Below are 22853 nucleotides of genomic sequence, written 5' to 3'. Positions count from 1 at the left end.
GTGGTTTTTTTTCTTTTCAATGACTTAGGGAAGAAATGAAATCTCTCCAGGAGGCCTTTCAAAAGCAGCTTAATGAGGCAGCTGAGAAAGCAGAAAAACAGCAGGCTACTGTGAGTGATTCTCTGTCCTTTCTTCTGTATTCTTGTTTGTTTCTTCTGTCTTTCTACCCTCCTCCCTTGTGATTTATTTAATCTCAAATAGCTTTGCATGACCAAAGTTATACTTATTTATTTATTATGCACAGTGCTGTGATGACCAAGAAGACCTTAGGCCTTGCTCTAAGGAGGCTGCACCCGAAAGCCCTTTACTCTCCCATATACCACTTTATACTGGTATAATTCCATTGATTTAAGTGGAGTCATACCAGATGGAAAAGAGTGTCCATAAGAATTTAATCAGGCCCCAAAGGTCCAATCTTGATCTTATTAAAATCAGTGGGTTATTTGCCCATTGACTTAAAAAGAAATAGGATCTGGTTCTCAGTATTGTAACCCATGAAGTCAGATGAAAGTCGTCATTAATTTTTGTCTAAACCCTCCATTAACCAGGGACAATTTAATCAATCTTTGTGTGTTACTGTTATTCTGTTGAGCATAAATGGTCAGATTTTACTACTGCATAGAAAATTACAAACATTTCTCATTTCTCTTGTATAACTGGTTTGCTGCTAGGACATAAATAAGGAAATGTCTCCTATAAATATCAGTACTTAAATAAACAGAACATCTCTGTAAACGTCTGTCTTCAATTGGTCATCAGATAACAGAACATTTTAATACCATTTGAAAGCTGTTTTCCCAGATTTCTTGGTTAACGTCTGTTTCCACCCTGGCTTGAAATACTAGTTGATGATATATTTATTTTATTTATTTAGCCATATCTAATTTATTTTCAGGCTCAAAAGACAAGAATGGGGTGAACATAAGAATAGGGTAAATAAAAAAGGGAATTAAATGATTTTGCAAAGCTTTGCAAACATTTGACAAAATATGATTTTTGGTGAAGGTTGATACTCCTCTTATTTGTATCTGAGCCAGATTGTGAATGTTTGTTTAACAAGATGTGGATTTTATTAAATGGGTTTAGGAATGATCATAGTCTCACTTATGTTAATAGGAAAATTTCCATTGGCTTCAGTGGGAGCAAGATCAGATACTGTGGCCCCAATTCAGCAAGGTATTTAAAGATAGGGTAGTTTTACGGAAGTCAATGGCGCTACTTGTGCTTAAAGTTAAGTGCATGTTTAACTGCATTGCTGAAATGCAGCCTATATCCATGTCATACTATGCTTTTGAAAATAGAAATAGCTTTGTCCAGATACATATATGGAAGCATTCTGCTGTAAAGGAGAAATAAAGTGCATTTTATAATCAGCAATTAAAAAGCTTCCAAGGCAATATTAATAATATCTGAAAGTACTTTTTCCTCACTGTTCTCTGAAAGCTTGGGAGGGAAATCCATTCCTTTACAAAGCATTGTATCTTCTTTGCCACCTGTTTAGGCATTTATTATTGTTTGAGGGGTTGTTGTGGTTTTTTTGTTTTATTTTATTTTAGGAGAGAGAGAACAAAACAACAACAAAAACCCCAACACTTAAGCTTTGCTTTGGGCTAAAAATGAAAAGAATATGCTTAATTTGATTTTTCAGTATAAAAATAAGCAGATCAAAATTAGTCTTGCCAAAGTAGTCATGGCAATGTGTGTCAGGACAATTAAGACAAATTATCAAGATAATCTAGCAATCGTATTAAAATGGGAGTACTGTCCTAAAGTCAATAGCAAAGCAGAGCACAGGACTTGTTTATCCCAGTTCTCTTCTCTAACCAGTTGAAAACATGGCAGGCCAAATTCTCAATTACATTGAGCACTGACCTCGGTGAAGCGTCAGTAATGTACGGTAATAAAGACCAGTATCAGTGGCAGGAGTCAAAACACAAAACAAACTTTAAATTAGAATCTCCTGACTTCTTGTTTGTTACACTGTATATGTTTAAGGTCAGTTCAACGCTGGTGTAAATGAGTACATCTTCAATTGAGGTCAGCAAATAGGTACCTCTAAAATTTTGAGTTAATTTTACTCTTCATTTTTCCTATTTTTATATAAAGTTCTGTCTCTTTTGCGTTCAGTTTTACCTTCAATGGGATCTCATTCATGGTGCATTCAGGCTAGGGTATAATCCTGAGTGAAATACTAGGGACAACATTCTGATCTTAGTTACAATTCAGTATTCTGCACCATCCCCTACCACCTTTGGAACACAATGGGATAGATCACCAGTCTAACTGAGAGCAGAATTTGTCCCAGGTTGTTGTCAACTGGTTAGGGAAGGAGATTGTGACACAGAAGACTCAGGCTCCATTCTCAGCTCTCCCAGTGATTGACCTCCCAATGATTTCAAGGGTAGCAAAGTTGAACTTTTGGTATGTGACCCTGTGACCCTCTGCAAGACAATTAACCTTTTAGTGTAGCCTTCAGTAAAATTAATTACTATTTGAAGTGTTTTGAGATGATCAGTTGAAAGATGCAATAAAAATGGAAATAATTATTACTGTCACTTAATCCTGTCTCTTGACAGTATTTCACACCTTTCCTGAAGCCAGTTGAATGATATGGACAAAAATCTGTAAGATATTTTCTTAATACTTGAAGAGGGAAGAATGGTGTGGAGGGTGGGGGTTGCATTTAGTTCTGTTTTACTTAACTGTAAGGCTTTAGTCTAGTCAAACATACATAGGTTTTAGTCTTTTGAAGTCAGTGGAGTTACTCCTGATTTACACTGGTGTAAATGAGATAAAAATCATTGTTGAATCAAGCCCATAAAGCCTCCAACTGGAATATTTGCAGAAAATTGCTGGAGGAGAGAAGGTTAGAATGCCTGTTCTATTCTTGGCAACTAGGAATAATATAATCAATCTCCTACTTATTGTGTGTTACTCAATTGGTAACTTAGCATTACATATTTTAAACAAATAGAGAACACCTGCCAGAGGGCAATGATGGGATCTATTAAATAACTGCAAAATGGTTGTATTTAAGAACCTACAATAATTAAGTAAATCAAATTATATTAAAAATTATTTGGAAATATTATAGATGGCTTGACCTAAATTGGCAGATCTAAATTAACAGCACCATACATCTTGAATACATTACTCAAGTGTCCAAGCTTTGCACAACTTACTATATTAATCCTTTATCGCCCACTGGCCATGTTATATAAACTAGACCTGGGCAAAATTTTATGGACTAGTAGTTTATTTACCAAAAAATGCTATTTTGTATCGATTGCAACTATTCATGAACTCAATACGAAATTGCCAAATAGTTTTGATCGAACTAAATAAATCTAAATGTTTCAGCAAATGCTATGTTTTAATGGCTTCTGCTGAATAAGCATTAGTTATACACAAAATAAGCAAAATCTGTGTATCAGATTCCATGACTTTCCATGACTTTCCATGACCTCCATGACTTCTGCAGTGGCTGGTGCTGACTCAGGGGCAGCCTCTGGGCCAGCAGCAGCAGTTTGGGTCTGTGGGAGGGAGCTCAGACTAGGGGCAGGGGGTTGGCCGGGGCAGGGGGGAGGCACTTATCTCGGGGAGGAGGGCTCCCCCTGGCATGGCCCTGCAGCTCCTAGGCAGCGGAGGGGCCAGAGGGTGCTGCCTGTGCCCACGGGCCCCGCCCCCACAGGTTCCATTGGCTGCGGTTCCTGGCTGCTTGTGGTGAGATGGGAGCAGTGCGCAGACAAGCCCCCTAGCCCCTTCGCCACCTAGGAGCTGCAAGGACGGGGAGCCGGGTGGGGAGCCCCTGCCAGCCCCACCAACCCTTCCCCCGCCCAATGCAAGCAGGAGTCCTGGGCCACCTCCCCCAGCACCCACGACACCCCCTTCTGCCCTCCTCAGAGCACCCGCCGCTCCCCGCTCAAGTTTTAATTAGGGGTATATAGTAAAAGTCATGGACAGGTCATGGGCTGTGAATTTTTGTTTACTGCCTGTGACCTGTCCATGACTTTTACTAAAAAAAACCGTGACTAAAACATAGCCTTATATATGTGTGTCTATAATAAAATGTAGCTGTATATGCTACCTTAGAATTATAGAACCATAGGGTTAGAAGAGATTGCAAGGGTCATCTAGTCTTAACTCCTTGATAAGATGCAGCATCTTTTGGGTCTAAACCATCCAAGACAGATGTCTATCCAGCCTCTTTTTGAAAACCTCTAGTGAAGGAGCTTCCATGACTTCCCTAGGCAGTTTGTTCCATTCCCCTACGGTTAGGAAGTTTTTCCTGAGATTTAATCTAAAACTGCTGTGATGTAGTTTGTCTTTTATGAAGCATGCACTGTATGACATTTAAAACGAATAAATCTAAACTGAAATGGGAAAAATGAGGACAAAAATGAGAGAGGAGGAAAAAAAGAAAAAAGGAAGAAATACGTTTGTGTTTTTTTTTAAATCCATTATATTTCCCCCACCCTAGAACTTTTGCTTAAAGCATCTAAAACAGCTTTCAATTGATTATCTCTTTAGTTCAGTTCTTAGATCAGGGATCGGCAACCTTTGGCACACGGCCCACCAGGATAAGCCCCCGATGGGCTGGGCTGGTTTGTTTACCTGCCACGTCCACAGGTTTGGCTGATCGCCGCTCCCACTGGCCGCGGTTCACTGCTCTACGCCAATGGGGGCTGTGGGAAGCGGCACAGGCCGAGGGATGTGCTGGTTGCTGCTTCCCGCAGCCCCCATTGGCCTGGAGCAGCGAACTGCGGCCAGTGGGAGCTGCAATCAGCCCAACCTGCGGACGCGGCAGGTGAACAAACCGGCCCAGCCCGCCAGGGGGTTTACCCCTGTGGGCCATGTGCCAAAGGTTGCCAATCTCTGTTTCAGATTATAGAGTAATTTATAAACTCTTATTGGAAAGAAAACAGAGCTTGGATTTGTATCCCATTTTTCAGACCCACAATATTTGAAATAGCTCTGTGTGTGTGTGCAATAAAACTTTCACTTTCCTTTACTATTATACAGTATAAAGTATATTACTTTGTGAACTAAAATATTTAAGTTTGTGAACTGAAAAATATTGGTACTATATACTTGCAATTTAAAAAATGACTGAAATCTTTCAGTTATTAGTTTTAATATTGACATTAAGATGCATCTAACTGGCTTTTTAAAGTAGTGAGTAAGGATAGGCTAATGAAGACCTACTCCTAGTGATATTCACACACACAACTTTAGGTACATAAATAGTCCTATTCAACTCTCACATGTAAATTTTTGTTAGACCAGGCCCTACAGAGCACAGGGAGTGGGGAGTCAGAAATTACGGGTTATTTTTCCCACTGCTGACACTAAATCACTGTACGGCCTTGTGTATGCCTCTTGGCCTCCCTGTTCCTTAGTTTATCTGCCTGAAAAATAGACATAATTATTTATCTGACAGGTGCATTGTGAGGATTAATTAATGCTTGTAAAGCTCTTTGGGATCACAGAATATCTATCAGATCTATCTACCTATCTACCTAAAGATGTTTATGTTGCCACCCATCACCACAGTATCTGAATGCTTGTAGAGGTGGGCAATTTTTTTATCAAAACCTTTTGTCAAAAAATGCAAATTCAGTGACACTGAAACATTTAATGAATGTGCCAAAATTGCAAAATAGGTTCAGTAAAAAATATCTGAAAAAATCTAAGCAAAACATTTCAATATATTTAAATGAAACATTTTAATATTTATGCAAAATTACTTTTTGTTTTGACATTTCCTTTGTTTTTTTTTTGTTAAAAAATTAAAAATAAGAAAATTCTTGGAATGTAAATGTAATGTTTCTCTTTAAGTCTAACCAAATGTTTCATCTGACCCCAAACAATTTTTTTCAACTTTTTTTTTTGCTTTCCTGAAAAATTTTAAAAAAAATTGTTGTTCAACCCAAAACAACAATTAAAAAAAATTGTCTGAATTACCATAGAACAGGAAATGAAGATACAATGCCTTGTCCAGTTCTTTAAAACATTTCCCCTTTCTAGCCAAGATCACTCTGGTCTTGCATGGATTCAGCTTGAGCTAGATGTTCGTTATTCAAAAGATGATTTCCTGTAGGTGGTCTGCCATTTTAGTAGTGGTGGCATCTGCATCAATTGAGAATAATATGTAGTTGAGTGTCCTTGGCAGCCTAGCTCAAAGCATCTCAGTATCTCTCCCAATGGTTTCGTAGTTATTGAAGAGGAACAGGAGTAGTTTAAATCCCTCTGGAACCCTGCAAATGGGGGTCTTCAGAAAGGAGGCACAATTACCCATCTCCACTCTCAGAATTCTGTTGTGGAGGAAAGACTGAAGCCAATATAGTGCTAGGCCATCTGCTCATGCTGTGTCAATCTTAGAACTTAGTTGTTCCTCTGTCTCTGACACATTGGGCAGTCTAGTTCCTCTGCTGATTATGGTCACTCGCTAGTTGTGATACTTTTGCCCAGTTGATGCCAGACCATTCGATATCCTCTGTCATTGTGTTTTACCAATTCCTCCTTGGCCTTCCTCTCATTCTCATTCCTTCTTCAGATACCCAATTCAGTGCTTACTTAGCAAGTCTCCACCTTCCATATAGTGTCCATGTCACAGCTACCTGAGCCTTCTTTCTTTGGTAATATTTTCTTATTCTTACATTTATTATTTTGCCCTTTCAAGAAATGTGTAATATCTTCCTAAAATATGTGTAATGGGCAGCTTCCAATCTCTTGCCCACTGTCATCGGCCAAGTCTCTGCTCCCTACAGTAGCATTGTCAGTGCAATCACATGGAACAATCTGACCTTTAGTAGGAGTGGAGACCTCTGTTTGACCAAATGTTGTTCATCCTTCCTTTAGAGGTGTTCGCTTTTCCTAATCTCGTATGAATATCTTTATTGTAGCTACATTCAAATATCACACTCCACATTTTCCTTCTCTGTCCACACCTACCTTTTGCACCAGTTGTCCAGTCTAACTTCATCATCTTGGTTTACTCTGTATTTACTTTCAGTCCAATTTTTGCTGCTTCCTGTTCTATCTCTGTTGTAAGGGCACTCTGTTCCATATCATACTTAGTAAAATAATGTCATCAGCAAAGACAAGGTCCTAAAAATGATGTCTGCTAATGCATTTTACACCACCTTTGGTAGTCCGCTTCACCACCCAGTTTATTGATAATGCAAAGAAGATGGACAATAGTACATGTTATTACCAAACTTCAGTCACATTACTGATCCATTTATCCAGACCTGTATCAATTCCTACTGCACATGTACTTCCAACATATAAACTCCTTATTATGTTGATCATCTTATCAGGTATCCCTCTCTATTCCGTGTTCAAACTCAGAGATCCTCTATTTAGCAGCGAAGTTATTACCTCTGAACTTTGCTGTCTTTCCCTGGGTCTTTCCTATATTCCTGGCTTCTCCCCCACCCCTGGGTTTGCCAGACCAAACTCCCACCTCCCAGGGACTAATTCAGGGGTGGGCAAACTTTTTGGCCCGAAGGCCACATCTGGGTAGGGAAATTGCATGCAGGGCCATGAATGTAGGGCTGGGGCAGGGGGTTGGAGTATGTGAGGGAGTGCGGGGTTTGGAAGGGGGTGCAGTGTTCAGGAAGGGGCTCAGGGTACAGGAGGGGCGTGGGGTGTGGCAGGGGGCTCAGGGCAGGGGGTTTGGGTCTGGGGTGCAGGAGGGGTTTGGGGTGTGGGCTCCGGCCCGGGGCCACTCACCTGGAGTGGCTCTGGGGTGGCAGCGGCGCGCAGCGGGACCAGGGCAAGCTCCCTGCCTGCCCTGGCCCCGTGCCGCTCCCAGAAGCGGCCAGCATCATGACCCTGTGGCCCCTGGGGAAGGGGGACAGAGTGCTCCATGCACTGTCCCCACCTGCGGGTACCTCCCCCGAAACTCCCATTGGCCGCTGTTCCCCGCGGGCCGTAGTTTGCCCACCCCTGGACTAATTGTTTGATACCTATCTCTATAGCTCCCTTCTCCCAAGAACTAACTGCAGACTGCTTCCCCTGCAGCTCCCACCTGCTCTCAGCTCCTGGGCTTTATACAGGCCCTTCCTGTACCTATCCAGCTGAGTCTCATCTAATTAATCCCTGCTCCCTGGCTCCTCCTCCAGGGGAAGAGTTAATTGGCTCAGCTAACCATCTTAACCCCAGCAGGGCTTGTGTGGAGTGGTTTAGTTGTAATGTGACCACTAAAAAACAGTAACCAACACCTGCTCTTCTACTGACTTTGACATCCCTCAAAGAAGATGCCATCTCTTAGATATACACATGGTCTATCTGTTTGACAGATGTATTGTGTGGTGATCTCCATGTGAGCTTGTGAATCCTCTTGTCTTGGAAGAGTCTGTTCTAGAATGCTTGTGCCACAGAGATTCAGGGTCCATTTGTCATTATTAGTTTGGATGCCTTTCACTTCTTGCCCATGACTCTTTGCCAGCCAGTAGAGTTGTTGCTGATTTGTTCATTGAAGTCACCTAACATCAGCCTGGTTAGGCACATAATCCAATACTTGCCACTGCTCATAGAATGTAAACTTTTCACTGTTGCTTGCTGTATTTGTTGGTCCATGTACTTAGATTATTCTACACTTGGCATGTGTTGTTTGGAGCCTCCCTGTTGTTGTTCTGTTGTTCACTGGCTTCCAAGCCAGCAGGGGTTTTCACTGTGGTGTTATCAGCATAATTCCTACACCTCTTTCATGTGTTCCTCCTCCTGAGTATAAGATTGTAGCACCATCAGACAGCATCTTGCCACACCCTGCCCATCATGTCTCAATAACGCAAATATGCTCAGATGGTATTTTTTCATTTCTCACTTAACATGTGCTAGCTTTCCTATACTATACAGAATATGTACATTCCACATTGCTATTCCTGTTACGGATTTGGTTATCATGATTAGATGTCCTGAGATTTTATCTTCCTTTTGACTTTCACTGAGATCTGTCGTACTTGGGTTTTGAGCTCCATTTGCACCGACCATCCTCAGGTTTTGTTTAACTGAACTGCTTCTGATGCAGTAAGTTTTTACCTGAGTGAGTCACAAACCCAGCTGCAGACCCCTTATCTTTTATCCAGGCTTGGACCTGGTACTGTTGCTAACAGCCGCAGAGTAATTTTATTAGTAGTAAATATAAATAAAATATGAGAAATAGTAGTAATAAAGAATGCAAGATTTCCTCCAGAGACCTCTAACCATGAATAGGAATCTAACAATGAAAACCTCAGATCTATCCTGCCCTTTGCTAGCAAAGTATAGACTGTTCACTTCATTTAAATAATAGGCATTTCAGTCAAAGCAGAGCCGTAATAAATGACCATCTTTTGTTGAAAACAGTCTTAATGAAAAGCTCCGAAAGCCATTATGACAAAAATAGAAAAGTTTATCTGAGTGAAATATCTTTTCTTTAAGGATTCAAGCCCGCATCCTGCTGAAAATTCCAAGAGCTGCCAAGTGCCCACAGTTCCTATTCATATTAATGGCAGTTAAACGTACTTAGCACTTTACTGGATTCAGCCTCCGATGAAGCAAGTTTTCTCTCTTTTCTTCAACAGTCAGGGCAGATCTAACTTTTTTGGAGGGCTTGTCGGTTTAATACCAACAGAATGTAGTTTACTCCAGGGGCCAAATCCTGGTCTTGTCAAAGCCAAGAGTTTTTATGTTGAATTCACTGGGACCAGGATTTGGGCCCACGTGAATAAAATTTCCCAGTTTAAACCTTTGATGACTCCCCCCCCGCATATATATTCTTGTCTGAGAATCTGCCTGCTTTGTTTTCATCCCTACCCAAAGTAAACCATTAGAATAATACAATCCTCAAAGCAGGATCATAACAGATATGCTGTTGACTATGGCAGAGCTGCCAGTTGTAGCCATAGTAATGAACAATATCAGTGCACATGCTGTACTTCAGTGCATTGTTAATTGTTCATGGTTTAACCTGTCCTAAGTGAGACATAAGAAGTGACTAAGCATCCAGCTTCCAAGCTTTGACTGTGCAATAACAATTATATGTTGGTGTTCTTCTGTCCTTCATCTATAATAAATATTCATATAAAATAAATGTTTGATTCTTAGAATTAAATCACTGCCATCTGTTAGGGCATTTTGTATTTCGGGGGGTGGGGCAGAGGCTAATTTGGAAATTTTAAGGTCAAAAACTGCTGAGAGTAAAGGCCAATGGATGGAAGCTGCAATAATGTAATAAGCTCTGAAACACACAAAGCTCTGAATATGCAAAGGGTTTGTCTCCTGGAGACACAGAAGCACAGTCCTTGTTTAACATTGAAAAGTTCACTGGCTTGGAGCTGTAATATATTTTTAATATTTATTTTTAATTGCAGCTAGATATCAGTTAAAGGCAAACATTTGATAACCATTGGATGTGAAACTGGGTGAAAAGACTGAATAATGGGATGCAGAAAACTCCTGAGTGGCTTCTCAGCCTTTAATTTAAACAAAAAGATAGACCAGAACTTGAATGGCCATTCATGCATATGATAATAATAGGTGCATTAGGGTGGAGGAGGCAGAAAGCAGAGTTTCTACACCCACCTAAGTAATGATTCATACACTATTAATATATGCCCCCAAGCAGCGTTTTTTAACTCAAGGTTCTCAAACCACAGGCAGTCCTTCATAGCCTTGCACGATGCTTTTTCCTTGGATTTGAGTAAAAGCATCATGCAACACCCTGACACTGAGACAATTGCCTTAGGGCACCACAATATAGAGGCATACACAGACACACTCAAATGGACAGATGGGTTATCTCCATATTAGCTCTAGTAGCCAAGTAATATAAATCTAAGTCTTTTATGTGGCTTACTGCAGCTCTGTGTTATGACTAATTGGCTCTTCAGCTGCTAAAGCTTAAGTGGCACAGCCTTAGAATTCCAAGGAACGTAAACAATAAATGCATTTTTTTCTTAATTCAGATATAATTTAACCTGAAAAGAAATGGTTTTCTGTGGAAAACTAAAATGTATTTATTTAGGTTAATTGATTTAGTACACATATTCTTAGGTGCCCATATCAGTGTGATTTACATCTACTTTGCAAAAAGCTTACATGGTACATACACCTTTGTGTGGACCCTTTAAAATACACTAAATTTCACCCTAGCAGAATAGCCAGGCTAGTGCCCATGTCCTATAATAGCAGTAGCACACTGAGAGCATTTTCTTTACCATCTCTCTCCTATTATTTTAGTTATTTCAGCACCCGAAATGAGCAACTTTGGAGGAAAAATGACAAGGAATCTCTCTTGAGAGTAATGACTGAGAAATAGGACTCATGTCAATGAAGGTCATTTTTTTTGCCTGTCTTAACTCTATCCTTTAAACAGATACAGCAGTGCATCTAAAGAGCCACATTTATCCTATACTCTATTTGTGATTCTTCCATGGATCTTGGACTTGTGGTTTCACAGTGACTATTTTTAAGTGACTTAATAAAGTCCAAATGTTTTAGGCCAAATGTCTAGCAGACTAAAATTCTCTATTTGAGCATCTTAATCATATCTGAGGTTGCTGAAAGTCTTCTATTCCCATTAAAATCAATGGGAGTTAAGAATAATCAGCATTTTCCACAATCTAGGTCTTTATGCACAGGACTTGGACAGCAAAAGTTCCATATAACCCTGCCAATCATCCCTAAACTGCAGGGACCTCTCCCCCCATTATATGATAGCTTGTTCATTGGCTTCATTGCTGGTATGGTTATCAGTGGTGCCAAGTCTGATGGTGTTTTTTAATTACTGACCTTTCTCACCTAGGAAGTGGATTAAAACAGCCTACTCAATGTCACACAATCTAAAGAAGAGCTTGTCTTAAGGTAAAGCCACTGAGGCAAGTGTTCAAGTGGTGAAAGGATCTTTATCCTAATGTCCTCCTCCTTAAAACAGCAGGTTATCCCAAAGTGAAGTTATAGGCATACTTTCACAAGTGCTTTTATGTGAACTACTAAGTTTTCCTCAGCTGTGTTGCTTTGTGTGAATGCTTTTTGTTGTTGTTATTTGTTTGTTGCAGAGAGAGCTGGTCTACTTTTTTTAATCTCTGTATTGATAATTCATGTAGGATTGCCACGGCATCCTAATATGAAATGGATATTTTCACATTGTCATGTTTATTTTAACTACATACTATACACCTTTATCCCTCACTGTCCTGTAAAATGTACCTAGCAATGCAGTGAATGCAGTCTGACTCCCATAAAGAAAAGTACAACTTGACTTGTGTAAACCAAAGATGCTTCTTAAACTACATGAACTGCATAAATTGAGTCAAACTTCTACGTGTAAGAATTCCTTGAATTTAGCATAGGTTCTGACACCTTTACTCCATGAGTGCTCTCATTGGCTCCAAAAGCTTGATGGAGCCACTCATGTAGTGAAAATCTATTTAGTATAATTAAGGGTGTTAAAATCTGACAGATGTTAATATATAGGAGATTGAAAACTGCAGAGATTTTATGATTGTAAAAACAGCTAATTCTATTGTTCTAAAAATCTGCAATTCTCTGAAGAATACCATGGAATTTGTTTTAAAAAATCTCGAGGTATCATATCCATCCAAAAACAAAACTAGGACTTGAAGGATTTTCATGCAGAATGAGTTTCTTTATTAACCTATCTTGTTTACTGAATCCCCTAGCTACCTGTATTGTCACGTTATTGCAGATTATTTAATAGATATGAAACTGTAGTCTACCAAGGCTGGGCACCTCCTTTAGTTAAATAAGGTGTCTTATCCGTAGGTACAGATATGACTAGTGGCTTAATTTTTGAATTGCCTATCAAAAGTTGTGAAGAGAAAAAGAAAAGCACGAGAATGGAAAAGAAATGATTGTGTGGCATTTGACGTGTGCTTCAAAACTTAACATTCAGCATTTTTTAAAATTGGCAGATTAACTTTCTGAAATCTGAAATGGAAAGGAAGAGCAAAATGATCAGAGATCTCCAGAATGAGGTAAGAGGGATATCTGATTGTCAGCAAAGTATTTTTAGAGTGGATTTTAAAGACGTCTCAATATTTGAACAACACTGAATGCACTTTAGTTTGTTCTGTGAGATTAAACCAAGAAAGGAATAGTGGTCAAATTGTTAGTATATTTACAATAAAGGCACAGGCTTTCAGCTTTGTTTTACTTTCTGGAATTGTGAAATATTCCATGTTTGCTCAGATTTGTCCCATTAAGACATGATATGAGATCGTTCAGGTGCAAACACTCTTTTCCATCATAGTATTCTACCTTTATTTTTGAGTACTTAACCTTGAAACACCTAATGGTGGTTTATGTGTAACCCTATAAATGCTGGCATCAGAATTAAATTAAAGCATTTTGAATACATAAACCTCCTATTTACTGTAGTGAGTATTTAACATATACCTTATTAAGAAATGTATAGGTTGTGATTAAAAATGGTGAATGCTGCTGCAGTGCCTGATTGTTTCACATACTGTATCTGCAACAGAGTTACTATCAGGTATAGATCACTTTATTTCTTGATTCATATAGTATCCAAAAGAAGTGTGGGTCAGGTATAGTGAACTAGCTAAGATTTACACCAAGGTTGCTGTTTCAGTGTTCTGTATCATTTATTAGAGGAACACAGTTTGGTAGACCCAGAGATGAGATAAAAGGAGAACATTAAGAAATAAGGCCTTCTCTCACTATTATGGGTTTCCTGTCTCTTACTAATAAATTCCGTTCCAACGCTTCTTAAATCAAACAACTGGCATGCAGTATTGTCTGCACATGGAACAATCATTAGATTGTTAAATTAAACAATTAAATAGATATTTAGCTGAGCAGGTTTGACACACAGGTTTTATTCAATTGCTTATTTTGACTGACCCTCGAGGTAGCCAAATGATATTTCTTAGGGGGATAGAGAAAAAACTGGAGATCTCCCACAGTTCATACATTGAAGGAGATTATAGCTTTAATTCAGAATTGGAACATACAGAAGTGTACTGGAGAGATGAACCTTTGGTGACACGTTGAAAATGCATCCAAAATATGAAAATGTGCATTTAGAAAAAAATAATAAATTGAAACGGCAGTGTGAACTGATGTCCTTGCTAGTAAGCTACAGCGTACAGCTATATCCTATTTCAGTTAGTTTTTTTGTTTTGTTTTGTGATGGTATTTCTTTTTAAGTATTGTACTTTGTTGTGATTATAATGAAACCAAATCTGTGGCCATTATGCTTACAGACAATTCCCTCTTACCTCCCATCCAAAATAAAAATGTTATTTCCTTTAGTTCAAAGATATGAGATTTTACTTTCAGTGCAGCACGTGACATAGAATGCAAGAAAATCTACTATTGTCTGATATGCTACATTACTGTTCTTTCTGCCTAGATTTTTCAAGCAAAGTACTTCATAATCCATTGTTTCTAAATAGCTCTGCATATACAACTAGTACAATGTATTTATTTTTTTTTCCTTTTTTGGAGGGATTATTTAAAATTGAGTCAATAAGCACCTTTCTAAAGGCGAGGTATTTATCTTTTTACTGGAGTACAATAGTACTTTATTGGTCAGGCTGCTTCACTGAAATTGATGGAACTATCTATGGTACTTATATGGCCTCCATTATCATAGTCTCTGAGGACCACACAATATTTAATGTATTTATCATCCAACACCCCTATGCTTATCCCCATTTTGCACATGAGGAACAGAGAAGTTAAGGTCACACAAGAAGTCTGTGGTAGATCAGGGTATGGAACCCGGGTCTCCCAAATCCTAGGCTTATACTGTAACCACTGGACAGTTCTTCCTTTCCCTTATTATTTACTGAATAAGGTACTAGTCAACATAAGTAAGGCTATCTGAAAAGGTGGATGTAACTGTCTACAAGTATTAGAAGGGTGTAAATATCAAGAAGGTAGGAAAAGTGTGTAGGGTGCTCAGTGGGGGTAACTGGAGGGAATCAAATATATGTACATTTAGAATCAGTACAAATGTACCACTTCTTCATAGTGAGATCTAATATAGTGTGAAATATTATGTCAAGGGAAGAGGAAGCTCCATAGTTCCTATAATTTAAAAGTTTGACAAAGTCCTTTAGAAGATATAAGGAAAATATGTTGGTTGGAAATGATTTAGTAGATGATTTAGAACATCCCACCATCTATGATGCTTCTCTGATTTCACTGTATGAATCATGTCATTTATTATGTAAATGATGATATGTCAGATATTCATTTAGGGTGAAAATCTGCCTCCTATCCCTCTGTACAGTTGAAGGGCCAAAATACAGGGAGTTCTCAGGGTGCCACTTGGGGGACTGAGAATTGGGGAGAGGCTATGCAGGGGAATACCCCATGTCATTAGCACGTGGAAGGGGCTTACAGATGGGCTGGAAGTATGACCAGTGCTCCTCCAAATACTTCATGGACCCACTTGTCATGACAACACATGCATCCTGAATCCAGGCCAGTCTATTTTCTGACCTTCTGTGTTGGTGCTTTGAGTAAACTTGTACCTTAGGAGATTCACTGTTCATACAGAATTTGTAGTAATTAATAAACACTGTTAATGTTAAGTAGCTTTTCCTTCTACTGTAAAGTAGATGTGTGTTCTTTTAATTGAAAAAAACATATTAATTATTTCTGTAATACAAAATGCCATTTTGAATACTCCCATTAGTAAAAGTTCAGTGTTAATATTAGTCATCTTGTAGATACCTTATTTTATTTTTAAATCGGCAATACAAAAAGTAGAAATAACCCCATTGTGACTTACTGCAAATTTTTTTTTCATATATTAAGTTAGCCTTGTCTGGTGTTTACAACTCATAATCCTTTTTGAAGCCTTGATTCTAGATCGTGAAGGGCTACAACCTTCAGTTCACTTTTATATTAGCTTACATAAATGTAGAAGGAACATTTGTTACCCACTGGCACCTGTGAGACAATTTCATTTTCCACCTGCACTCCCACAAATCTCTCTGGGCTGGGAATAATTCTCAGGGACTGGAGCAACATGTGTATGCTCATTCCACACACAAAAAAAAAATGCTTTCTAAAGAGGCATTATTTTATCTTAACATAAGAGGACCAGATGATGCTATCAGTATACCTCAAGCAATAAAGAAACACAATCTATTTAAATGGTTTTCTTGCAATACATTTGGAACCTTGGGTAGCATTTAGGAATGGTGCTTATTGCTCAAACTGTCCTGAAAATCAGCATAGCTGATGCTTAAAACTTCCTGTGCCCTGAATATTGTCCAGAGAAAAGATAACAAGCCTTTCAGTCTATCTGCTGTAAAGCTAAAGGTAAAAAAAAGAAAATACATCTTTGTTCCGTGACAAGGATTTGTCTTCCAAAAGAATCTTTATGGATATTTTTTCCATTGCAGACCAAATTCTGGTCTTCAGTGACACATGTAATTCCACTAAATTGAATGGGGTAACTAAGAACAGAATTTAACCCAACTGGAGTCCAGTTTCTGTCTTGCCCTTCATCCCCAACAACAAATATTTATTTATCTTGCCCATCTCTTACATTTGCTTTCTTCCACAATACGTTTTCATTTGTTTAATGATGCATGTCTGAGTTCTGCCTATTGAAGGTATATTTATGAGTTGGGAATAGGTTAACACAAGCTTAGATTTTGGAGTCTGTGTAGGTACAGGTACATACAATTCAAAAGAAATTATACATATTTATATTTAATTCTAAACCACAGAGGAATCAGGCTAACAGTGCAGATAGTTTATATCTTCACTTATGTCTTCCTTTGTTTCTCTTGGCTTATGCCGTTTTCTCTCTGAATTCTTGATTGATTTTTGGATATTACTATACAGTATATTTCAGTTATTGCACTTCCTGATTCTTTCTTCACAGAAGAGGATTTAGCTGTTTTGATACTGGAGACACAATCTGCCAAGTGCTCAGAACAAGTTGGGTCTGGTGGGTGTGGAGTGTTAGTACCTCAGGAATCATATTTCTTGGGGATTGACACTTCAGTATAACAAACAAAGTTCAACAGACCATGGAATCTTGTCCAATCACAGGGTCCTTGATAATTGCAATCTAAATGGCTACTACATTTTTCTTTTTTGATCTTAAATCTTTTAGATGCTTTGGGATTAAATCTGCCTTTTCTAATATATCTTGTCTTGTAATGCTTGTCTGATTTCATCTACCAGTCATAGAAAGGCCTCTCCCAATATTCAAAGAGAAATATTTCATTAATATATCTAAAGTTTAAACCAGATGTCATGTTAATACCTTTCCTAGGTAGATCATTAGACTTTTATTGCCATATGGAAGGGCTTGGTGTTCAATCCCTCTTTCTATAGTAATTCATTTTGGGGAATTTTGTAACCAAAGGTGTTTGTGCTTCTCAATTTAAGGAGGAGTTGGCTCAGTGAAATTAATTTTGAAGCCAAGGGAAGTCGCAGGAGTTAGTCCTGGATGATTTAGATCTTATTTTTGTCTCTGACACAGATATCTTGGGCAAATAATTTAGTCACACTTTTTTTTTTTTAAGAGTCCTCTAGCTTGGAATTACAGTTGTAAGGTTCCAAACCTGTGTCATGAAGGGTTGGATGATCAGAGAGGCTGAGTACCCACTATCCCAGATAAAATCAGTGGGAACTACCAGAGCTCAGCATCTCTGAAAATCAGACCTTAAGTCTGTTTCAGGGTTGGCACCCACAAACTGAATACCCCAAAGTAGTTCTCACTGTTGAAAATGTTTGCATCTGTGCTTCAGTTTAGCCATCTATGAAATAGGAATAATAGGTGAAATGGAATCCTAGTGTAACTCCTTTGAAGTCAATAGAGTTATATCAGGGATAAATTCGGATCAGTAATACTGAGCGAGAGGCAGCATGATGCAGTGAATGGGAACTGTAGTAGGAGTTGGGAGACCTGGGATCTCTACCTGGATGTGCCCCTAACTTGTTGTGTGACCTTTTGCCTGTCATGTCTATTTAAACTATAAGCCCTTCAGAGCAAAGACTGTCTTATGCAATGTGATTTTACAGTAACTAACACAATGGGGCCTAAATCTTGGTTGGGGCCTTTAGAGGCATGTCTACATGGAAGCTGGTAACGAGCCTCCCAGCCAGGGTAGACAGACTCATGGTAGCTGGGCTCAAGCCAGTGCACTAAAAATAGCAATATAGCTATTGTGGCTTGCACCGGGTCTCAGGCTCTCAAATTCACCTGGCTCCCTAGGCTTGAGAGCCTGAGCTCCACTCCGAACTGCAAAATCCATCCTGCTATTTTGATGTGCTAACTCGAGCCCAGCTAGAGTGAATCTGTCTACCCAAGCTGGAAGGCTCACTTCCAGGTGCACTGCAGACATAGGTGCTACGGTAAAATAAATAAATATTTGAGTATTGCAAGCCTTAATGTTTTAATATTTGCAAAGCCCTTGGGAACATCAGGTAAATACTGTGTGCCAAGGCAAAGTGAATGTAACACAGTGATTGTAATTAATTAGATAGTAAACTCTTTAGGGGCTATGTTTTCCTATGTGCCTGTTCTGTGCTTAGCACTGTAGGATTCTGATCCTCACTGGGCAGTACTGCTATACTTCTACTAGTGCTAATAATATCAAGTTTTTAATGTTTTTAATTTCTTGGATCCTGCATAAGGATTCTGGGTTGCTCTCTTGAGTCATCACGTTACTGTATGAGTGCCCAGTACTGAGTCATACTAGCAGATGTCTTTGTTTAGCTTTCACTAGGAGGTCTTACAGATCTGCCAATCAGAGATGAAAAATAAATAAAATGCACTGTTAATCAAGTTACTATTTAAGTTGACAACTGGATGGGAAGGATCAGAGAACACTTTGGGAGAAAAAATATACTGGCTCTATTAAGTCTTCAGCCATGCCCAAAATATTAAGTCTTCAGCCATGCCCAAAACCCCATCAGAAATGGAGTGGGAGGAATATGTTGGCAATTTAGTGTCACTGGTGTGTCCCTGTTCTTACTGAGAGAGAATAACTTGGTATTTCTAGAAATCATAACTCTCACCTCCAAACTAGGTTCCAGAATCAGAATGCAAATAATTCACTTTCCTCCTCCTTTAAAACTAAAGACAATAAACAAAATATTGTACAATAAGGAGGCATCATGTTTCTCAAGAGAGAGAACACAATAACTTATATATGCTTTTAATGGAACTATAGAACTTCATGTTTATTAATAGCCTTCAAATGTTTCAAGTCTGATATAGAAATAGAAGGATTAAATCTTGGGGAAAGCGTACAATAAAAGGGCATGAATCAGAGAGGAGAGAGAGAATAAAATGTAAAACAAACAGAGAGGAGGTGTTGGGGGGGAAAATGGACATAGGTTTAGTATATTAGGTTTTCAAAATAGCATGAGAAGTGATGGAGGATAAACTCATTCCAAAAAAGCAAGTGTGTCACACACGCACATAATTAAGACAGAACAATGAGATCAAGACAAACATGTAAAAGATGAAAAATGGATTATTGTAATCTTTGACATTTCTTCCATTAGCTCAAGTGATCTTTCTCTTCACATAAGCAGTCACAAGGAAAATCTACCTGATTGATGTGGGTTGTTTGTTTTAAACCCTAGAACAAATCCTCTGAAATATTTTCATTTTTCAGCTGATCATACAGCTGGATGTCTTACTCTTGAGATTCTTACCTACAGGATATATTTTTCCTCACCATTTGTTTTGTATATAAAATTTCCATATGCTTCAGATGGAAGGAATCTGACAGGGCAGTAGTTAAGGCTGTTTTACTGGAATTGTATTAAAGCAGTAGTCTAATGGTAGCATGGTCTAATAGTCTGAGCAGGTCACTGGAAGTCAATATTATGTTTCTTTTCCAGTCTTGAGCAGGTCACTTAACCTCATTATGTATCAGGATATCTAGGTATAAAAGGGAACTAATACCATCAGCTTTGTGGAGATTTTGGCAGGCATGTATATTGTTCCTCTCAATGGCTTGTCAAAATCCTCTGATATCAATGATTCTTTCCATTGATTTATTGAGCTTTGGATCAGGCCTGATGTTATATAAGTGAATTACTTTGACTAAAATGAAAAAAATGTATTGTCACAGATCAAACCACACTGTGTCTTATCACTGTAGTGTACTGATGAGATAGAATTTCTTGATGGTTTTATGTATGAATATTAGACTTCTAAACGATTGCCGTAGACAGTATATTAAGTTGGTTGGATAAGAAAAATGGAACTCTATAGATGAATGCTTTGGCCCCTTTTGCTGCCTAAAAATATTGTAGCAACTGATTTTACTTGCCAGGACTGTTTGTGGAGCAGCTAATTTTAAGTATGCAACTTTAGCGCCCTCATGGTCAATATGGAGTCTGCTCTGCAGGCAGCTCTGGCCAGCAGAAGGCGCGTGCAGGAATGCAGCAGGAAAAATCCCTTCCACTCCAGGGGCACCCAGAGTGAACACACACCCCCACAGGAAAAGTACAATGGATCTAACAAAGGGAGATATTTATTTACAGAGGGATGAGAGGAGAAAAACAACAAGGGGAAATTTAGGGGGAGCAGTAGAACAGGGTTGCATCCAAACCAAGGCCCCACAGGCCCAGTGGTAGCACAGTGTGAAAGGGAAGACACCAAGCAATGTGTCCACACACAGAGTTCAGGAGGCCTGAGCAAAGTTCCAGTTCAGTGCTGAGTCTTGGGTGCTCCTGGTTGTCTTCGGCGCCAGTGAACTTTCCCCAACAAACCCCTCCGGTGCCCTCTTCTGCTGCTCTCTTACAGCCACACAGAGCGACCACCTCCTCGCTTAACTAGCTACAACCTCCCTCCTTATTCCCAATGAAGAGTCACAAGCCCCAGTACTCACAGCCCCATGGAGCTCTGGGCAGCAGTTATACTGGGTCCAGCTCTAGCCTGTCCTCCTCAGGTGATTCCTCCCTGGCACAGTGCTCCTCCTGGCTCCTGTTCTGGGGTATCCCTGCTTGGCCACCCTGTCCTTCCCAGGGTTCAGGCAGTTTCTCTGCTGCTTCACTGTGCAAGGGCCTCCGGGCTGCAGCCTTTCTCTCTCTCTCTCTGGCTCCAGAGCCCCACCTGGAGTTTCCCTCCTCTCTCTGACTGCTCCCCCTCCCCGCTTAGGAAAAAGATTTAAAGGGGCCATGTTCTCTAAACCCCAAGAGGTTACAAGTAAATATTAAAGAATAATCTGAGAACGCTAATGTTGAACTCCTAAATACATCACTGTGCTGCCCGCAGCAAATTCCATAGCTGAGGGTTTACTTAAGCTAGTCTACTGCCATTCACCACTGAAATAGCACTAGAGACAGACAGCAAGAGCTTTTCAGTTGATTGCAGCTGCTGTGATGTGTGCAGTGTAGTTGTAGCCATGTTGGTGCCAGGATATTAGAGAGACAAGGTGGGTGAGATATTAATGTTCATTGGACCATGTTCTGTTGATGAGAGAGACAGGAAATCGAGCCATAAAGAGCTCTTCTTCAGATCACTGTTGTGATGAGTACAGGAAATCTCAAAGAATGCCATTTTCCAGGCCATTCAGGTCCTTGTAGATGATGATAATCACCTTAAATTGGCCCCAGATATGAAATGGAAGTTAGTGCTGAATGCAGAGAATACGAATTGTTTATTATATCCTGTCCTACTTCAAGGGTGGTAAGTGTTCCTTTTGCATGAGGTGAAAACCTCAGCGAGATCTCCAGCAGTAGCCCTATGTAAACCATATGACAATAATCTACCTAAGATGAAAAAGGCATCAATGAACTGCTAATGGTTACATAAGACAGAAAAGGTTATAGTCTCCATGACAGCCAAAGATAGTAAAAGAAATGACAGACATTAATAGGACTGGAATTCCGGAAACTCCAGTGGATGGAGTAGGACCCCCAAAAATTCAATCTACAAAGAAGAAGTGTAGGGTATTAATATTTGTAACGTCCTATTAGAACTTTGGATGAGAGATGAGTTATTATTATTATATTATTTATTATTAAAATGCTAACAGCCTACTTTAAATCAGAGGCACAGTCACTTATCAGCTATTGCAGATCCATTGGGATATCATTCCACAACAACTGTTTGGAAATGCTACAACTATGAATGGTGTCAAAGGCAGGATGCTATGTGAACATGCAGTAATAATGCTTTTTAAAGGGCAAGGGTGAGAACAAATGTTGACAAATAGCTATTTTTGTACATTATTAGCTTAAATGGTGGCTCAACTGGTAAAAGCAGTCACTTTTTATTTAGTATTTTGTTAATGTCCAGTTCCTTTATATCACATGACATTATCCTTTTATTTTGCATCACCTTAGCCCACAACATGACTGAGTATGACAAAAATGTAGCCTGATACAATACAACGTTCTATCGGCATAAAAAAAAATAGACGTTTGGATGACTCTGATGCATGCCATCGTATTGGCAGAGAGGGATCTGTAATGACCACTTAGCTTCCCACACTATTTTCAGGCGCTATAATTTAAGATATATCTGAGAATCTCTAAGTTAATATTTGGGAGACAAAATGGGTGAGGTAATATCTTTTATTGGACCAACTTCTGTTGGTGAGAGAGACAAGGTTTCAAACTTACAGAGAACTCTTCTTCAGGTCCTGAAGCTTGTCTTGAAAGCTTGTCTCACTCATCAACAGAAGTTAATCCAATAAAAGAAATTACCTCACCCACTTTGTCTCTCTAATATCCCGGGACGAACACAGCTACAATAATGCTGCATATAGGTTTCTATTTCCAAACATCTTCCAGTGTATTCATACAGTTGTCAGGGTTATCAGTATCAGAAAAATATGTTTTTGTTTTGTCTCTTGCAGGACAGGGGGAAAATATAAATT

At 39.2% G+C, this 22853-nt stretch overlaps 1 protein-coding gene across 1 annotated transcript in view; it reads left to right on the top strand.

Annotated features, from left to right (window-relative positions):
• LUZP2 (leucine zipper protein 2) overlaps positions 1–22853 on the top strand; it is a 330898-nt gene that overhangs the window by 152996 nt on the left and 155049 nt on the right. The window contains exons 4-5 of the mRNA XM_077820267.1: positions 29–110; positions 12924–12986. Of these exons, the coding sequence (XP_077676393.1) occupies positions 29–110; positions 12924–12986 (145 nt within the window). The remainder of the gene's footprint in view (positions 1–28; positions 111–12923; positions 12987–22853) is intronic.

Source organism: Eretmochelys imbricata, chromosome 6, assembly GCF_965152235.1.
Source record: "Eretmochelys imbricata isolate rEreImb1 chromosome 6, rEreImb1.hap1, whole genome shotgun sequence".
NCBI classification, from domain to species: Eukaryota; Metazoa; Chordata; order Testudines; family Cheloniidae; genus Eretmochelys; species Eretmochelys imbricata.
The sequence above is the reverse complement of the archived record's forward strand: the minus strand, read 5'-3'. Positions and strand labels throughout refer to the sequence as shown.